The sequence below is a fragment of the Cariama cristata genome, unplaced genomic scaffold, assembly GCF_000690535.1.
Source record: "Cariama cristata isolate BGI_N322 unplaced genomic scaffold, ASM69053v1 scaffold19097, whole genome shotgun sequence".
NCBI lineage: Eukaryota > Metazoa > Chordata > Aves > Cariamiformes > Cariamidae > Cariama > Cariama cristata.
This window is the reverse complement of record NW_009628551.1, coordinates 1-19597: the sequence shown is the minus strand read 5'-3', so window position 1 is coordinate 19597 and position 19597 is coordinate 1. Positions and strand designations below refer to the sequence as shown.

The window sequence follows — 19597 nt, the reverse complement described above, 5'->3', positions numbered from 1 at the left end:
TGGAAGGAGTGAGTGAGTGGCTGCGTGGTGCTTAGTTGCTGGCTGGGGTTAAACCATGATGACGGCATAGACTCTATATGAGGACTGACCATAAAATGTTACATACACACTCAAATCAGTAAAACTTCAAAAGAACATTTTCATTTGACTACAGAGAAACCACAGTATGGTCAAAACAAAAAAATGTATCAGAGGATCAGTATCTCCTGAACATTTTTTTCCTTTAGCTGTTCTGATCCCTCTTCACTCATAATAATTTTTTCTTGTAATTAACTGTAGTCAAGTATGACTTCAGCTGATATATGCTGATAAACAAATGTAATGGTTCATAGTAACTGTGCTGTTCTCTCTCTAGATGCAGAATAGTACTTTGCTAATAGCAAAAAAGCAGAAGAAACTTAAATCAATAATGCATGTTGGCACTACTCACCTGAACCTGTTGCTTTTGTGTATTCAGCATATTAGGATCAATTGATAGTGGTCCCAGCACGCTGACCATTAGCTCCTTTTCTATAAGCCAGTGCTTTAGCTGAACTTCTGCTGTCTGGAACTGGGTCAGGTAATTTGAAGACTCCTCCAGTTTTTGTTGTCTCTCAGACGTAACTTGATTGAGCTCTTTCCATTTGGAATCTACCAATGATAATGTTAACATATTGCATGCATGTTCTAGCAGATGGGTTGTCAGCAGACTATATGAAACATAAACAGAGCTCTTTAATAAGGCCTCTTGCTGATTAACTCCAGATGCCTTATTGCAGTGACTCGGCAAATACATCTTTTAACAGTCAGATCCACATACACTTGGATGAAGGTCTGCAGTTTAGCACAGCTATGTGTGGAATTCTTAGAGCAATGAATATACAACATGTAATAAAATTGGTTTAGAATATTACTAAATGAAATACCACCAAATTCAGGCTTCAGTCTCAAATGACGTAAAAGCCAAAGCGCTGTACTCAGTTATAACTTACATGCCTGATTTAGATAGACAAATCTTCTTATTCAGTAAAAAGAAACAGACACCTTTCCAAGGGTCAGCAGAAGCCCTAACGTATGCTTCTACCCTGAATAGCCCTCTGAAGGAGCACACACCTTTCAGGTGTCTGTATTAGCAGCCTGTGGAGATTAACTGCCTCATTTAGACATCTAAACCAGGTATCTAATGACAGGCAATGAGAATACTTCTGCACACAGGTATTTCAAAAGTGCTATGTGAGCTTAAGTTCCCACCTAGGCCAATCCATGGTCTCTTCCACTTGTAGCAAGTGGCTTCCAGAGCAGCCACTGAGTCTTACAGTCTTGTAACTTCCCCCTTCCCTCTGCGATACTGTCAGTGCTTGCTCAGCTCTCATATTTTGCTAACTCTCCTTGTCCATGAATTTCATCCCTGTTTTTTCAGTTTCTTTTGCCACTTCACTGTCTTTGACCTCTGCTCATTCTGTATTAATTCTCTTTCAACACTATTCAAGTTCTGTTGGAGACCTTACCTGCTACTTAAACTTTTCAGAGGTTCACTTACAAACACGACACATCAGAAGAATTTTCAGATTTAAAATTACTGTTGGTGTAGCTATAGAAATGCCTATCAGTATGAAAAAATATTGACCTATGACCTCAGAAGAATTTTTAAAAGCTCAGGACAATTCTGCACGGCAGTATCTCAAAATCCATTGTCTAAACATAGTCACTTCCAACTTTTTTTGGCAAAATTTATGGAGTCATTTTTAGAAAATGGCAAAAAGCCACTAAACCCACAAAATTACAAAAGCCACTAGTGCATGCGAAAAAAGAATGCAGAAGAGCATTACCAACAACTCAAACTGTTCTTTACATGAAATTAGAATTAACTTAATTTGTTATATTTTCTAAGAACAACAACATATGTATCTGGAGCAGTAACTGACCAGTCAAGTTTTAGCTGCACACTGTTTGAAAAAGAAAAAGCCCTGTCAATCAGGGAGTCAGTCTATGGCCTCTCTCAATTGCACTGATATAAATTGCCCATGGACAACAGTGGAATTACTCCAGATCTACACTCTTGTAAAGGGAGGTTTTTCCACAGAATTTAAGGGGTAGGAGGGAACAAGATATTAAAAATACTAGTGATTGCTAATACATTAAAAAACTCATAATAAAACAACTTCCAAATCAGTCTGAGCTATAATACAGCTTTACTGAAGTACCTATTTTATCTAACATTTGTCTCCACTTGGGTGCCTCAGGAGAGTCGGGGTTCTTCTCCAACAGCTCTGTCACTTTGTCCTTTAGTTCCTGCACTTTATTCGCACTCTGCTTTAATTCAGTTTCAAAAAGCTGCAAATTCAAGTGATAAAATAAGTAAATAAGAGACTAAAGAAGAACAGTAAATTGTAAAGCTTGAAGTTCATAATACTGAGATGCCAAGCATGAAGATAAACAATAAATATCTAACAACTTACATACTACTTTTCTGCTATGAATCTCTAAACACTTTATAGTGGCATATGTTGCTGGTCAATTTTTTTTGGAAGAGACAACCTGACAGATTTAAACTATATTAATAATAACAATTATTGTTTAATTTGAACAACTGACAGAAGTAGAAGAATTCAGATAAATAAGATCCACTAGGTCCCATCATATTCACATATACTTGGAATCTGTTCTTGTACAGAAGGCAAGATGACTAACACACAGTACAGTTCACAGCAGAAATAATCCAGCGAGCACTAACAGAGAGGACTGTGGTGTGGCCTCATCTACCTCAAGGGAAGTCCTGCTATCACAGACTGCTTTTTGTAGATCATCTAGAGCTATAGTTTAAAAAGCACGATAGCTTAAAGTGTAGACCTAGCAGCAGACTGAGATGCCCCAGCAATTCCAAATTCACGCTGTTCTTACAGACAGAAGTGAACAGTGCTTATATGTTTGGCAAAGGGTTCTTATATGAATATTCTTAAGTAACAAAGCTTGCCCCGTGCAGCTGCATTTTAATTATCCAAAATCCACTAAAATAAACACTGAATAAACTGTGCTTGATTTAGAACTTTTACTAAAAGGTCTGACTGCATCAGAAGGATGACTCTTGCCTGAGCACTTCCTCAGTTTTCCAATGATCTGCGAATACTCTTCTGTTACTACACTGGGGGGTCAGATGATCATGTTAGCTTTGCACATTCTCTGTTAAAAAATAAGAGCTAGTTTTCTTCTACATTTAGTCTGGGGTTTAGGACTGAATGTTATCCATGTCTGAGGAAAGCTAGTAGCTGTTCAGGTTAATTTTTAAGGGTGACCCCCCCCAAATCTAAAAGAAGAACCTCAGCTGAATCAAATTCTCTCCTTGTTTAACCCCAATCACAGGCAAGGAAAGAATTTTCCCTATCCATTACATTTCCCTTTATAGATGGACCTTTACATGTGTAAATATTATCCTTCACTGCTAGAGAAGCATACGTCTCCAATGCCGAAACAGGACAGAAGCTTACTGCTGATTCAGTGGTTTTCTCCTATCAATTAAAAAGGGAGGAGGAGACTGTTGTGCAGCTATATAACTTAACAAGCGTGACATGGCTGCTGAAGAGAAACACTGCCTTGGAACAGACATAAGCTGCTGCAGCTGCAGAGACCGGGATGTCTGTGGAGTGTCAGTGAACCAGCAGATGCAGAAACAGCTTTTGGATAGATACGGCCCTTCAGATCTTACAAGTCAGCCAGTATATATCTCTAAACCACTAAGGAGATCAAAAAAGTTTGTTGCATGATCAATATAGCCTCACCTATTTGAACTGGCCACAAAAATCACTCTTTTCTGACCTGCACAACGCCTTCTTTCTGCTATAGCACTCCTTTTACTCCACTGACACAGTTTGCCAGATTTGCTATAAGCCTGACTGGCAAGCTTACTAAGATCATGTAAATACTCCCTGCAACATTAACCTAGGCTGAGATGCCAGCTGTTCAAATAGAATTTGCCCAATAACTGCAAGAAAAGGTATTTTTTTTGCAGGCACAGAGTACCTTGTGTTGCTCAACTTGGGCTTTAACCGCTTCACTATCAGTTGGAGCAGCTTCCCAATTTGATGCAGTTTTGTCCATGTTTTGTAACCACTGCATCATTGAGGTTGATTCTTCCTGAATATTCTGCATTTTTGAAAGCATACTTTCTAGTTCTGAAATCTTTTCATTCAATAAAACTCCCAAATCTTCGTAACTGTGATTGACATCAGACATGGCTTGTTGTACAGTTGTCAGTTCTGTAAAAGGAGAGATGGATGCACAACAACTACGTTAGAGGTTACAAGCCCTTCAAACAATACTTATACTTCAAGAACTTCTAAAATGTACTCTGAGTTACAATAGCTAATAGTCCCCCAAATAAGAAGTCACTGATCATGTAAGAGTTGTTTCTAGTTCACTCTAAATGTGGTAACACTACATCTGAATGACCTAATGTAAGTTCCTATTTGCAAGAGCTTCTCATTTCACAGAAATCATTACTTTAATACACACAGGTATGCAAATACCTTTCAATCTTTCCACTCACTGTTAATTTTAGTATTTTAAGCAACAATTCCATAATAAAAAAATTGAACATACAGTTCAGTTAGTTACATGACAACCTAACATGACTGCAATAATATTTTGCTCACATTCATGTACTGTTATAAATGTGTTTTATTACTGAGAGAGCAGAGCAGGCAGGCTATGTATGACGTAGACTATAGTTTAGGAGAACGGACACTGCAGACTCAGGACATGGTATGTGGCTACCCATAAGCACATATAAAGCACCTATATTAAGTTCCTTTGTTTCTGTAAAGAGGTTGGTCACATACAGTGATACAAATGTATGTAAAAAGGGTGTCTTTGTATGTTTGTGTATGTGCACGTTGTGAATGCTGATGGGTGTTAAAAAGTTTCAAACCACATACACATGTATTAGAATTTTCTCATAAGCCATGCGTTGTATTAAAACAGCTATCCCCGTATACATTTACAGAAGTACATATTGATTCAGAAAACACAGCCAGATTTGATCAGTCTTCAAAGAAAATACTGAAATTACTGAAATACTGAAAATACTACTGAAGGTAGGTATTTTTACAATTAATTTTAGTATCATGCCCCAGTCAACATAGTTGCCTTACATGATGGTGATGTGAAATCTCAGTCTAGTAGTGACTGCTACAAGCAGATTTATGTACAACATTTAAAAAATACCTACATATTTAACAGTAATTGGCAAGTACATTTCTCTATCACATCCTGAAATTTTTACTGACCTTTATTTTTCAGGAAATCCTGAGTTCCTGGAGCTCCTTCACCATTTAACACTGTGCCACCTGTGTATCAAGAGAGACAGTCTCATGCTTATCTGGGCCTTTTCCCATCAAAAACCCAGCACTGCAGTTCCTCTTCAAAACAGCATGATACACAGCTCTCATTATAACATTAAAGAAATACCTGAATGCTAACCTTGTAATAGCAAGTATTTTATTTAAACTTTAAAATTTTTAAAGTTTTATGTTTTAAGCTGCTCCAGCCAGCTAGTACCATAAGCGGTACCACATATGCACAGCATATGCATAGTGGGTGGGACTGCACATATGCATGATGCATAAGCAGTCCTACTGCTCACAATACTATGCTAAATAAATGACCATAGCGGACAAAGGTCTATGACCTAGCTGTGAGGCCTACTCACATCTATATGGCTAACACCACTTCCTTCTTTTCCCCAAAACGACCCTGTTCCCTACTGCCTACTGAGAACATAGTTTTACCCAGCCATGTCTGGGTATGGCCTGGGAGAGGGCTAGCTGGCCAATGCTGAGACTCTGAGGAGGACACTAAACATTAAACAAAGAAGCCCAGAGTGGTCATTGCAGACACCACAACCAAAGGCACTGCTTATTCAGAGCACCTTTACCCATCAGGGAAGTGGTGGACTCACCATCCCTGAAGGTATTTAAAAGACACGTAGATGTGGCCTTTAGGGACATGGTTTAGTGGTGGGCTTGGCAGTGCTAGGTTAACATTTGGACTTGATGATCTTAAGGGTCTTTTCCAAACTAAATGATTGTATGATTTAGCAGCACCGTACCTCTGCACAAAAAGCTCTTGATACCAACCAGACAAATCCCTCCCTATCTTGTCATGAGCAAGACTTGAGCACGTGCTCCATGACAGGGATTGCAATGTGGAGTACTTAGTGTTACACTTGAAGTCCTTACTGTCACTCAGAGGCAGCCACTTACCCAGGCAGCCCTACTAATTAAACATAATTTCAAAGCCTCTAGAACCAGGGCTACATGGGCTTTGTAAAATGCTATCAGATCACAGAGCTGGGGCATGTGGTCAAGCCACAGAGAACTGCAAGGAGAATCATCTCTTGCTGTCCTGCGCATACGTGTTCCCAGGTGAGCAATTAACAGAGTAAGATTAATGGTTGTCGTGGAAAAGGCTAGGCACTACCCCACAGTACCAGGTGGTCCGTAAGGACCACATTAGTGGCAGCTGGAGGATGGTAAGAGAAAACAAACCAGATAAGAGAAGTCACAGGCCCCAGCCAGAGTCTTGTAAATCTTCATGCTCTATTAGCTGGACTCTAGTATTTATAACTGTGATTAAGTGCTACACAGTACAGCTCTTGTCTAGGAGGGTGAATACTCTAGTCTGGAGGATTACAGCTGCTCTTAATATGCTAGTTATTTTATTATTTTTCTATCTGGATGCTTAGGAATAGAGATAGGGGCAGAGCAAGGAGCCCAAATATCCCATATAAGGTTCCAAAATGTTCTCTGAAAGATTTTTATTTAAAATTCAAACAAGAATGAAACCAGAGGCAGCTACTACAAAAAGATGTGAGAAAGAAAGTGTTCTACTCTTGCCAAATAGGTACCCTCTGGCAGTTCCCATCCTCCCAGTCCTTTGCAGATGACCAATGAAGGCCAACACATTTGAATTTATTTCCAGATCTAGTCAGTTCAAGAACTGACTGAAAATGTGCTTATGGCCATTAAAACACCCTAGGTACCACATGCCTTGAACTGTGGCTTGAATGATACTTAGCAGAATTACGGGTTTCTGTAAAACAAATTAATATTTAAACAGCAGAGTACAGAAAATCATGGAAATCAGATTTGCTGTCTTTAAAATCAGATTACTGGTAAAAAGGATTTAACTGAAGCTCCAGACCAGAAAGACATTTTGGCCCAGGAAAGTCATGTTGGGATATGGAGTTGATTCCCTTCTGTGCTGTTGTTTCAACTAAAATATTGACTAGTATTAATTATGCTATCATATTGGGATGAATAGGTTCACCTAGGCTCACTTTTTAGATAAACCATGTCCTCATCACCCTTCTAACAAAAACTTCATGACTCTGCAAACCTTCATGTGTTTGCTTGGTATCACACAGAATAACCTTGTGGCCATTAAAGAGGAATCTCTGCGGGAGCAAAGGTGTGCAGGTATATCAGTGCTTGCAAAAGCAGAGTTTGTATTTGTCCTACTTGCAAACCTGGTGGATATGTGAAGCACTGAACCCCGATCAGAGAAAGTCAGTTTCTCATTATCAGAAGCTTTCTGGGGTGAGGTGAAGGCAACTGTGATACTGTTCATTTTGTTCATTATCTGGGAATTACATACTGAAGTAACAGCTTTAGGACCTATTAATCATTTACATCAAAGCACTTTTACGCTATTTTGGCAGTGTAAAGCAACCAGAATGTGTACTGAATTACTACAGTAGTTAGTTCAAATGAGAGTCACAGCAAACAATGGTCAGAACAGACATGGCTAACTGATTTCTCACAAGCCATAATATTCAGAAAGTTAATCCAAGGGTGAAATATTTTAATTTTTGTCTTAAAGGCTTTAGAAACTCCTGAAATGTTAGGCTTATCTGATTATACAAATGCATACCTGATTTTGCAGCTGCTCTCAGTTTGGCAGGAGAAGTCACAGCCGTAATTAGATTACACAGCAATGTTCCTCTGCTATTCATTTTCTGCAGTTCAGGTGCTTTTAATGTCCATTCATCTTTTAGATTCTGGTTAAGAAAGATAGTTATTTGTGCATTACAAAACTGATTTCAGATTTAAAAGACTTAGTGTAGCGAAAGGAACAACGCTGCTACTTGGGAATCCCCTGCAGTATATTCAAACATGCAAAGGAAACAGTAACATAAATGCAGACTGCAAGCTCTGTAGTCCCAATTACTGTGACTGCTTACAGCTCAAGTCTGTACTTTCATGTTACTAATAGATGCCCTATTTCCTTCAGCCATATTTCACTTCTCCTCTACAATGTCTTACCAATGTATCTTCCAAAGGTTTCTTTAACTCCTCTGTATTCAGAGAGGGTTGCACTGCTGGAATTCGTTCTGTTGTCTCTTTTACCCATTTCTTTAATGATTCTACAAGGAGCTCAAAAGTATCCATTTGCTTCTGACAAGATGATACATCCTCTTCTCTAGAAAATTAAAGACAATTAAAGGAATGACAGTATTCCTTCTGATAATTAAACCAACAGATACTATCAATCTGATATTGCTATTCCTAAATTCAGAGTGACAAAAGCAGATTGTATGGATATGAGCAGAATGTGGAAAATGTAGTTTTGCCATACAGGTAACTTATATGGAAGCTCTAATAATTTCCCCAGTTTTCCTTTGCAGCCTAATTCCAAATGGTACTCTAAAGCAATTTGCACAAGCAGCAATTTATATTCTATCAGAGAAGTGGAGAAGTAGGGTTTTCTTAGAACTGACACGACTCCTGTGAATATCACAAAATTTGAAAAGTTACTTGTCTTTACAGCCTGCATTATAGCTCCTGAACCAGACAGACTAATTACAGAGGCATTTCCAAATAAAATCTCTTTTTTTAAATAAAAAACCCTCTCTTACTCTGTGGTTAACCTCAATCCCTTGAGATTGCATGCAAGAGGATAGCAGTCATCACAACATTCACACTGTATTATTAGCCAAAGTGGAAACACCTTAATTATTTGACTTACTTTTCCTTTACAGTCTCCTCAACCTCTCTGAATTTCTTTGACAAAGCATTTACTTTTTCTAACACCAATGCTTTATCTCCAGGAAGAGCATGGAATGAAAGTTCTTCAAGAAGCTGCTGCAAAACTTCCAGATCCTTCTTATGTTGTGCCAATTCTACACTAGCTTCCTGCAAAATAGGATTACATTCTTCATGTTAGACTTTACAACCACTTGTTCAAAATTAAATTCTTTATTTTAGCTAACCAACCAAAGTTGAGAAACAAGCACGCCTTATTTACTGTTCAATCACTTAAATGAGTTAGACTAGAAATGCACGATATATACAAATGGAATGCTACGGTACCTGCATATACTGAGACACTTCACTAACATCCTTTCTTGGTGCCTCTGTCTCACTGAGTGCCTGGTTTTTCTCATCTAGAAATGACTGAAGTTTTTCTGATAGACCTTCAAATAACTCCACTTTAGTTTTTAACTCCTCCATTTTCATAAGCTTCTCTTTATGCTTGTTACTTGCTTCAGAAAACCGTCCTGCAAGTTCACTCATTTTAGATTGCAGCGTGGATGCTGTGGATGGATCGGCTGTTTCCGTGAACTTCTTCACTTTTTCATTCATAGTGTTTATACTGCTTTGGCGACTCGCAATGTCTTGTTCAAGCATCTGAAACATGCAAGAACTACTTTGTATTGCTTATAACTAAATCTTAAGAAGTGAAACTGGTCCACCATATGAAGCAACAAATCAGTACAGCTAGACCATCAGTGTAGATCTATCTATTTCAGCTACAAAAATCCTTATGTGCAGTTTCACTTCACAAACAGTCCTCTTTATTAAGTGTTTTGAATCCATTAAAGGTGCCAAACTAAGGTTTTAATTCTGTCTTGATATCTGAATTATCAAAGAAATGTTTTCTTTTTTCAGAGAGTGCTACTTACAATGCTTTTGCTAATAATATCCTGAATAGCAGCAGAATTCAAAGGCACTTGATCTTGTTCTTCAAGGCTCTTTTCAACTCCTTCCATCCAATCCAGCATTTCATCCAAACCATCCTGCACACTTAGTGATCGTGTCAGAGTTATTTGGAGCTTCTCATTCCTTTCATTCACAGCCTTGGATAAATTGTCATACCTCTCCACGATATCATCTGATAAAGAGAAAATATATTTCAATTTTTTCCTTCAGCCAAACTAAGCTTTTAACTCATTTTAGTAAGCATGAGTCAAAAATTGCCTGCATCAAAACGAAGCAAAAACATCAGCTTTATTCAGTAAAAACACAGAAGCAAAGATCAAGATCTTCAAATAGAGCAAAGATGCTCACAGCACAAGGGAAACGAGGGAGCAGCTTACAGCTGTACTCCCCAGCTTTTAGAATCTGGTTCCCATGCAGCTCTAGCTTAGGACAGCTGTTGACTGTTCCCAAGAAACGAAATAGCAGAGTATTAAGACAGCTCTTCTACAATTATGTCTCTTCTGTTATTGTTAGAGCTGAAAGATTCTTCCAGACAGTTCTTTGTTACATCTTCAATACTTTCAGGATAAGCCTCTGAAAGCTAAAAGTTCCATGTACCTCCCATGGAATTTTATCACTGACTCCGAAGAGGCAAGCCCACAATTGTTTTATTTTGCTGCTCTGCAAGTTACTTATGGGATTCCTGTAAGAGATAGTTGTGTGATACACACAGTCTTCAAACTTCAGAGAGTGGTGAATGTCATGCTGTGCTACTTCTCACAAATGACAGGAAAGAGTCCTAGGTGTAGGTGGTAAGGTTTTTGGCTTCTGTGAGAAGAGGCCAAGAGTTGCCCCATGGAAGACACAGCTGGTTCCAGCAAGCTCCAGCTGACCCACCACAGGGCACAGCTGATCTCCTCAGCCAAGCTGGTGGTGCCTCTGGGAAAATGTAGAACGGGGAAAATGCTGCCTGGGATGAAGAAGTAAGGGAACAGAAAGTGTGAAAAACAGCCCTGCAGACACTGAGGTCAGACAAGAAAGAGGGGGAAGAGATGCTCCAGGTGCTGGGGCAGAGATTCCCCTGAGGCAGATAACCATACTGCAGCACATCAATGACCCCATGCTGGAGGAGGCGGATATTTCTGAAGGAACCGCAGCCAATAGAGAGACTACACTGGAACATGATTATCCTGAAAGATTTCATCCCATGGAGAGGACCCACGCTGGAGTAGGGGAAAGGTGTGAGGAGGAAGCAGCGGCAGAGAGGAGTTGTTATGGACTGACCACAACCACCCATTTGCCATCCACCCTGCACTGTTTGGCAGGGAGGAGGTGTGAGTAGTTGGGAAGGAAGGAATGATCATGAGCCTGGAAAAAAAGATCTGTGTGGGAGGAAGGTGTTGCTTCAATTCGTCTTTGTTTCTTGCTATTGAAATCTGTTTTATTTGGCAACAAATTAAATTTAATTTTCCCCAAGTCAAGTCTGTTTTGCCCATGACAGTAATTGGTAAGTGATCTCCCTGTCTTTATCTTAACCCATAGGCTTTTCCATCTTATTTTCTATCCCCATCCTGCTGGGCAAGGGGAGTAAGAGAGCAGCTGGGTGGGTACCTGGCAGCCAGCCAAGGTCAACCTCATCACAGACAGTTTCTTGAAGTCAGAAGGAAATAATTCCGTGGCTATGCAAACTTCAAATAATTGTCAGGAGAGAGCTAGTTGGAGTCATATTCCTTGAACCTCAACATGCTCCTTCCCACTGGAAAATTTATGATCCTCAGCAAATCACTACCTCTGTTTGGCATGCCCATCTGTAACATGGGAATTAAACATAATCCCTATTTCTGAAAGAAAAAAAAAGTAAAAAATAAAATGGCAGCTTTTAAGTGAAATGCATATGGATCAAGGTAGGAGACAGACCAACAATGAAGTTACTGTGTTGTAATAGCTTATGACTCAACAAAACATGGACTTGAACAGTGACACAAGAATGTGGAAACTGCATTTTGTCTTTTCCTGTACTTGCATGCAGACACAACTGATAAAAAGAGGTATTAAGAAAACATTTTACCCAGTGTTTTCTGAATCTCATCTTTGTCTGGTGTCAACTCTCCTCTTGTATCAAATAACACTTCAGCAGCTTTTTTCAGTTTTTCTACAGCAATTTGGTGGTTAGACACTTGTCCCTGAAGAACCTGTAAAATTCCACCATTATCAGTCGTACTTTTCAGTACAGCTAACAGTTACACATGCAAGGCTTGAGATAAACCATACAACCTAAACTTACTGCTGCGAATAAACTAACTCAATTTGTGACCTCTCCTTAAGAAAAATCTTCACCAGTGGCTATGACTGCTGTTGACCTCCTGGCCTTTGTTTTAATCTTCTGTTTTACAATACTACTCTGACTCAACTGATTTCTTGCATGTAACTTCAAAATGTGTCTTTTGATTAATTGTTTTTAAAGACCATTTGTACAGATGCATATACTATCCAAAAGAAAAATAAACATATTTTTCAACTCAGCATCGGAGAACAATTTGGTGGAAAAACATAAGGTCAGCAGCAGTAGTTACACATTCACCATCAGTTGTATTGACAAAGGATCACACTGGTATCATAGCGTAAACAGGAATAGCTTGAGAAAAGATGATTGCCTTTACAGTTCAGGAACCTCCTGGAGCCAGTGTCACTGAATTTTGCCTAGGTTTGTCCAGCGAAGCAAGGAACACAGGTTTAGAGACTAGCCCAGCCATGATTTGCTCCAGAGTCAAGATAAATAGAAAGGCTGAATCAACTTCTGAAAGTGGCTTTCTCTCTCCAGCGTGTAAAACTACTTTAGGGTGAATAGTCTTTAAATTACTTTAGGCCCCTGTGCTAGTCTATAAATGTATCTTTGTTTTGATTCACCTGACCTTTATACAAGTCCAAAATGAAGAGACTTCTCATTTATTTTTTATACACACTAACTCAATGAACATATGACTCAAAAGATAATGCTATCTGCCCTGCCAGGACAAAGAAGTCATGTTAGTGCATTCTGCACTGGTATCCAGAGCACAACAGTATGCCAGAACATAGTATGTCTTGCTGACCTACTTAACTCAATAAAACTCAGATAGACCTGAAGAGGAAGTTTCCTTACACTAGAGAAACATACTGCACTTGTGGAGAAAAAAAAAAAAAAAGGATGACGTACCAGAAAACCTTGCATGCTGACAGAAAGCAAGCAAGCTTGTGCCACAGGCACTGAAGAATATTCTGAAGAACAGTTAATCCCTATAAAAAGATTAGACCTCATCATGCTGCCAGGGTCTGTGTCTAGCTGGATTATCAGCTGCATGTGTTGGCTACAAGGGACAGCTTTAACTTGCAACACCTGACTTCTTAAAAAATACTCTTTGTTTTGCTTTCATTAATTGCCTTGCTTTCTTCAGCCTCCTGTTTTTTCCCTTCCTTTGAATCTTTTGACACATTGTACCCTCTCCTTTCTTCCCAGCTCATACTCATTGAGTCTCCTTTGTGTGGCAAGTAATACATGTAGGCGTTTCATAAAAGAAACCCAAGACTCACTCCTTTTGTATTACTTGCATGAAAATTGGCATTATACAGGATATAATTTGTTTTGGCATAAGGAACAAAAAGTTTAAATGAAGCTTCAAATTGTAATTGGTGTTATTCCCACTTTTCTAGCGCTTGGAAGCACAAGTGTACCTAAACTGTTCCACTGTTAGGAGTTCAAAATTTGCACTTTTAACTTTGTTGTCTTAAAACATCGCTGTGATTTGTCTCCTCTGGTGTGTCAGGCACCAAAGTGTTGGGCAATTCTAGTGGCAGATTTGAAAGATTCCATGTGGTAAAGGTAACTACTGCTCAGGCTGATGTAAGGGAAATGGTTAAAGCATGTACTTTCCAAGAGCCACTGGCTATCATTTGTCAATAGTAAACATATCAGACCTGCACATAGCACAGACAGAACAGTGAGGAAATGCCCGACCAATAGCCTTGCTCACTGAAAAATAAATAATCTTGCATTTTAATTATACTATCTATGATTGAATGTGTTTATGAAAATATAAGAGTCAGTTCAAAGACAATAGACTGTATCAAACTTTATATAACTCATCTTATACTTCAGTTCCTAAAGCCTTCTGTAAATCTACATCTTATGCAACTAACCAGAGTTTCACCTTCACAAGCTCCATCATCAACCTGTCTTGCCTCTACTAGGATTTACATCAAGTTGTAAGTCACTCTTGCAGTGGAGAGGGAAAAAAAAAAAAAAAGAAAGAAAAACAAAATACTGTTTTTCTGTGCAGTGAAAATTATGTTATATTCACTCCCAACGGGGCATATAGTACTGGACAGAACTGAAGCAGGCAAACAGACTAGTCACATTGCACTGCTTATCCAGTGTGATCCCTTTCATAACGCAGTAACACACCAATACAAACAGAAAAAAACAAGACTCACAGACAACAAACATCAAATGGTCTTCTCTATCAGGAACTCTGTCCCAAGCCCTACTCTGACAGCAAACTATAATCGCTAAATATTTTCTTAGTTCAAAAACTTTCCAGATTTCACCCTAGCATTTGCTAAGTGACATAAAACACATCTTGCTTTCACCACTGCTAACAGTATCTTGGTCCCTCATTTTTTTTCACCCTAGTGCTTTTCAGGTAACACTCTGGACAGCTGAATTTCAGAACTATAAAAGTTGCATGACCATGTGCAAGGCAAGAATTTGGCCTGCAGCCACTTGGATTATATTAGATTATCCTGTTTTTCAGACAAAAAGCAGGTCCTTTAGGACAAAAGTACTTCTGCTTTTTAAAGCTTTTCACCTTGGTTTCTTCTAGTTGTCTTTGGAGATTTTGGGGATCCACTGCAATTGGCTCAGATAGTTGTTTGTTCACAGCTCTTTCAGAGGCCTGGAGACCTGACAAAAGTCCAGATGAGGCATCTTCATAATGCTGGTATTTATCCACCAGGTCTTTAAGGTTATTTCCAAGGATGCTACACTAGAAGAGTAGAAAACAAACAAGTGAATACCCAGGCATTAAACTGTGTGCTGCATTTCATACCAATGTCAAGGTCATACTTTCCTTCCTGAAATACTGCATCATTTTTTCTTGTCATCATTCCACTGTCTAACTGATTTCTGAACTAAGGCACGACAGTTGGACAGGCTATGCAGGTCTTCCCGGTTTGTGTTCCTCAAGCACGATTTAGGATCAATTCACTGGTGGGAAACTGGAATCTAACCCACTGTATTAGAACAGCAAAACCTTTAGGAATACTTTTTGATCCAACAACATAAAGATTCTTTAACAGCACTCATATATAGTCTGAAACCACACCAGGAGAAGTTCAGGCTAGAAATGAGGAGGCATTTCTTCACAGAAGGGGTTATTAGGCATTGGAATGGGCTGCCCAGGGAGGTGGTGGAGTCACCATCCCTGGAGGTGTCTAAGAAAAGACTGGTTGTGGCACTTAGTGCCATGGTCTAGTTGACATGGTGCTGTTAGGGCAAAGGTTGTACCCAATGATCCCAGAGGTCTCTTTCAACCAAACTGATTCTGTGATTCACTCTGACACCAAAAATGTAACCAGTGGAAGCTAGAAATTTTCAAAAAATCAGAAGATATGTGTATGTTCATTAAAAAAATAAACAGCAGAGTATTGCTTTCATACATACCTTATTTGCACGGCGAATCCAAAGTGATATGGCTCAGTATTGCATGTATGCTTTGTTTTGGTCACTTAAGAATGTCATCAGACCATGATCCTATTAGTGATATATGTTAGCATGCCCCAAAATGTATACACTGAATCATCATGTAAAAAGCTCAGTGGAACTCTTTCAGACTTTTTGGAGATGGTTTCACAAGGAAAATCTGATTGTATCAAGTCATAACATTTATAAACAGTTACTTTAAATATTTATATTCTGAACCTTCCATACGCTGTATTTTAATATTTACACACGGTACTTGGTCTCCATCTGGTGGGCAAACATAGAATGCACTCATTTACATAACCAGTTAACTAAGAACTGACTTTAAGATTCCTTCGATATATAAGCGTATAAAATCCTATGTGTGTGCGAATATAAATATGTATAAAATAAAAGCAAAACAAGTATTTATTAAAATCAAGACGCTTTTACAAAACTTTTTCCAAAAAAAGGTTACTACAAACCCATTTACAACTTGGAAGATCTCACAAATTGTGAAAGATCTCACTTTTTAAAAGTCTGTCCTTCAAGACTCGATTTAATAAGAAAAGTCTGCTTTGCTCTGCATATTTATGGTCAAATATTTAAAGTATGTCTATTATGTCTGTGCTAAATATATATATGGAAAAGATAGAATGTGGCAAGTTGACAAACCTGAGACCACAAATCAAGCTGCTGGCATAGGATTTTTATGCGCATAAAAATAAGCTCTCTGAAAATTCTGTGATGAAATCTTTACCTTCGCAGTCAAACTAATCCAATAAATCAACTGGAGGAAATCTAACATGTTAATACAAGCTTTTAGCTTCACTGTTCATATAAGTTAAGTGCGAAAATGAAAACGAGTTTCTGTAAATGGAGAGCCTTCTTCACAAACTGTTTGAGAGAACAGGGTGTACACTGTTTTTGTAATCAAGTGATCAAATCCATGTCTTTACAGAATTTACATTTCTAAGCAAGAAAACGTTAAAGAGATGAAAATTCCTAGACAAAGATGGCAACTGCTGCAGACCAACACTGTATCAGTGGACACTGGAGCTCTACTAAGGAGTCTGAATCTATGATCTCAGAAAATATGAAATGGCATAGTCAAAGGATACTGACAGCAACTCTCTCTTAAATGGTTCAATTAATAATTGTCTCAAAAGTTTACAATTCCAAAATATTATCAAGATTGAATAACACTTTGTTGGGTTTTTGAAAACAGCTGGAAAGTTGGCATGTGAGACCAGTTGGTGATGTTTGTCTAGTTCTACCAGACAGGTTCCACAAGTGAACCTGGCACAGAGCTGCATAATCTTCCCTAAAGTACATGGATGATTTTGCACTGATAGTTTCCCATTAGCTAGAGACTAATCTCAGATTGTTAAGGATAAAATGTTTATTTGGCAGAGTAGTGGAAAATTGCTATCCTCAAATCACTACATTCTTGCATGCCTAGTGCTGACAACAAAGGTCACATCGGGACAAACTATTTCAGGTTACAAATCAAATTGAAATTTTGAATGTTAACCTTGGCATAGTCTCTCTCCTTCTATACTTGTTTTCTTAGTAGGAAGCCAAGTAAACAAGCAGTTGTGGGAAATATCGCAAGGAACATAAAGAAATGTTATCCATCTAAAAGTATTACAATTTCTTTCCACCCCAAAATGTTACTCAGACATCCTGTACTGTCATAAACTCAGAGAGTTTGTTTATGGCTGGAAAGAACAATGAAGAAATCTGGTCTTATTTCCCCCTTATAACACAAGGTAGAAAATTTCACCCATTCAGACCTTAAGTAGTCTGGCACTTGACTAAAGCAGGTCTAGAAAAGCATCTTGTTCTGCTATCTAACTTTAAGAAACAAAGAATTTACAACTTCCCACAGTATTTGTTTCATCAGCTAATCCCTTTCTATGCAAACTGCTAAATCAAGTATAGTAGGCTTTCCTATTCAGTATAAATAAAACTTACCTTAGTATACAGAGATTTGAAACGATTTGAAGCACTATCCAGTTTATTTTGCACTGCAGCATACGTAGCCGACATATCGATACCATCTTTGTCAACCTTCACGCCATCTCTTTTGCTACAAGACCTTGCAGCATCTAAAACTCTTTGTCCAGAAATTGTAATATACCGTAAATCACCTTTGTGAGATATAACATCTTCTGAAAAACTCTTTTGCCTTTTCAGTTTGACCATAATACCACTGAAGTCAGAAGAACCTGCCTCCAAATTGTCAAGTTCTTGTTCTGCCTGCTGCAGCCAGGTTTCAAATTCACTATAGTCGGCATCAAATTTCTCAAGTTCTTCTCTCAGAGAATGAGTCAGTTTCATTTTCCGTTCCGATTCAGCTAAGGCAGTCTCATACTGAGCCTTCAGCTCTTTCATGTTCCTTTGCATCTTTTCTTTTTCTTCAGAGGAAAGGTAGTGCCCTTGTTTCTCAAGCAGTGCCTGAGCAGACTGAGTTGCTATTATAATAGCCTGCTGCTGTGAAATAATTTTCTCATGTTGAGCCTAGAAGAAAAAAAAAAGAATAAATTACGACCAGTACCTTCTCAGACAGTTCCTTAGAAACGACAAGTAAACAAAGCCCATCAAAATGACAAAAAGCTTTTCTAATTTTCATATTATTTATTAAAAACCATTTTGTGAGTAATTTAAGTGAAAGTGTGACTCCTGGTCATCATATTTCTGTGCAGTTTCAAAATTTTACAAAACATCCAATGGTAATTTTAGCCAGATATACAGGCCATGATCAAATGAGAGTCTTCAAATATCACTGGAACTCAGAAATACTACGATACATATATCACACACTTTCCCCTGTACTTCTAAAAGACAACTCTGTATAATAAAACTAGACATTACCAATGTCTTTCTTTTTTTTCCTAATAAAAATAACTTACTTAATACTTAACATTCAGGGCAGCGTGCTTAGTGTAATCAAAGTTTTCCCAATTCCCTGTCTCCAAAAAGGATTTATCAAATAAAGTAAAAGTAGGCAACATTCCAAATCAAAACTGTTCCATTTCCTGTTATATATTTATTATAGCTACCATTTCAGACAAACAGACCAAAAGGAATATTGATACTTTATTCTTAAATTGAGTGAACAAACATACCCCCTCTGATGAGCAAAACTGGGAAGCTGGTTACAACAGACAAGGAGAAGGCTGAGGTACTTAACAACTTTTTTGCCTGTCTTCACTGGCAGCCTCGCTCCTCACACCTCCCGAATCAATGGACTATATGACAGGGATCAGGGGGGCAAAGTTCCTCCCACTGTAAGTGAAGATCAGGCTCGAGACCACCTGAGGAACCTGAACATACATAAGGCTATGGGACCCAATGATATGCATCCCAGAGTCCTGAGGGAACTGGCTGATGCAGTTGCCAAGTCGCTCTCCATGATATTTGAAAAGTCATGGCAGTCAGGTGAAGTCCATGGTGACTGGAAAAATGGAAACATTACACCCATTTTTAAAACGGGTAGAAAGGAGGACCATGGGAACTACCAACCTGTCAGCCTCACCTCTGTGCCTGGGAAGATCATGGAACAGATCCTCCTAGAAGCTATGCTAAGGCACATGGAGGACAGAGAGGTGATGTGAGACAGCCAGCATGGCTCCACCAAGGGCAAGTCCTGCCTGACCAACTTAGTGGCCTTCTATGATTGAGTGACTGCATCAGTGGACAAGGGAAGAGCTACAGATGTCACCTACCCAGACTTCTGTAAGGTCTTTGCCATGGTCCTTCTTAACATCCTTCTCTCTAAATTGGAGAGAGATGGATTTGATTGGTGGACTGTTCACTGGCTAACAAATTGGTTGGATGGTCACATCCAGAGGATAGTGGTCAATGGCTCAATGCCCAGACGGAGACTGGTGGCAAGTAGCATCCCTCAGGCGTCCGTACTAGG

At 38.8% G+C, this 19597-nt stretch overlaps 1 protein-coding gene across 1 annotated transcript in view; it reads right to left on the bottom strand.

Moving 5' to 3' along the window:
* The window catches only part of LOC104165287 (dystonin-like), a gene marked incomplete at its 3' end in the record, with an annotated part of 22685 nt that extends 4619 nt beyond the window's left edge, over positions 1-18066 (bottom strand). The window contains exons 1-12 of the mRNA XM_009704867.1: positions 17647-18066; positions 14798-14974; positions 12022-12145; positions 9938-10146; positions 9345-9662; positions 9001-9167; positions 8298-8454; positions 7906-8032; positions 5262-5321; positions 3997-4232; positions 2184-2313; positions 431-630 (exon numbers count right to left, since the gene is read on the bottom strand). Of these exons, the coding sequence (XP_009703169.1) occupies positions 431-630; positions 2184-2313; positions 3997-4232; positions 5262-5321; positions 7906-8032; positions 8298-8454; positions 9001-9167; positions 9345-9662; positions 9938-10146; positions 12022-12145; positions 14798-14974; positions 17647-18066 (2325 nt within the window). The remainder of the gene's footprint in view (positions 1-430; positions 631-2183; positions 2314-3996; positions 4233-5261; positions 5322-7905; positions 8033-8297; positions 8455-9000; positions 9168-9344; positions 9663-9937; positions 10147-12021; positions 12146-14797; positions 14975-17646) is intronic.
* Between the last annotated feature and the right edge of the window lie 1531 nt (positions 18067-19597).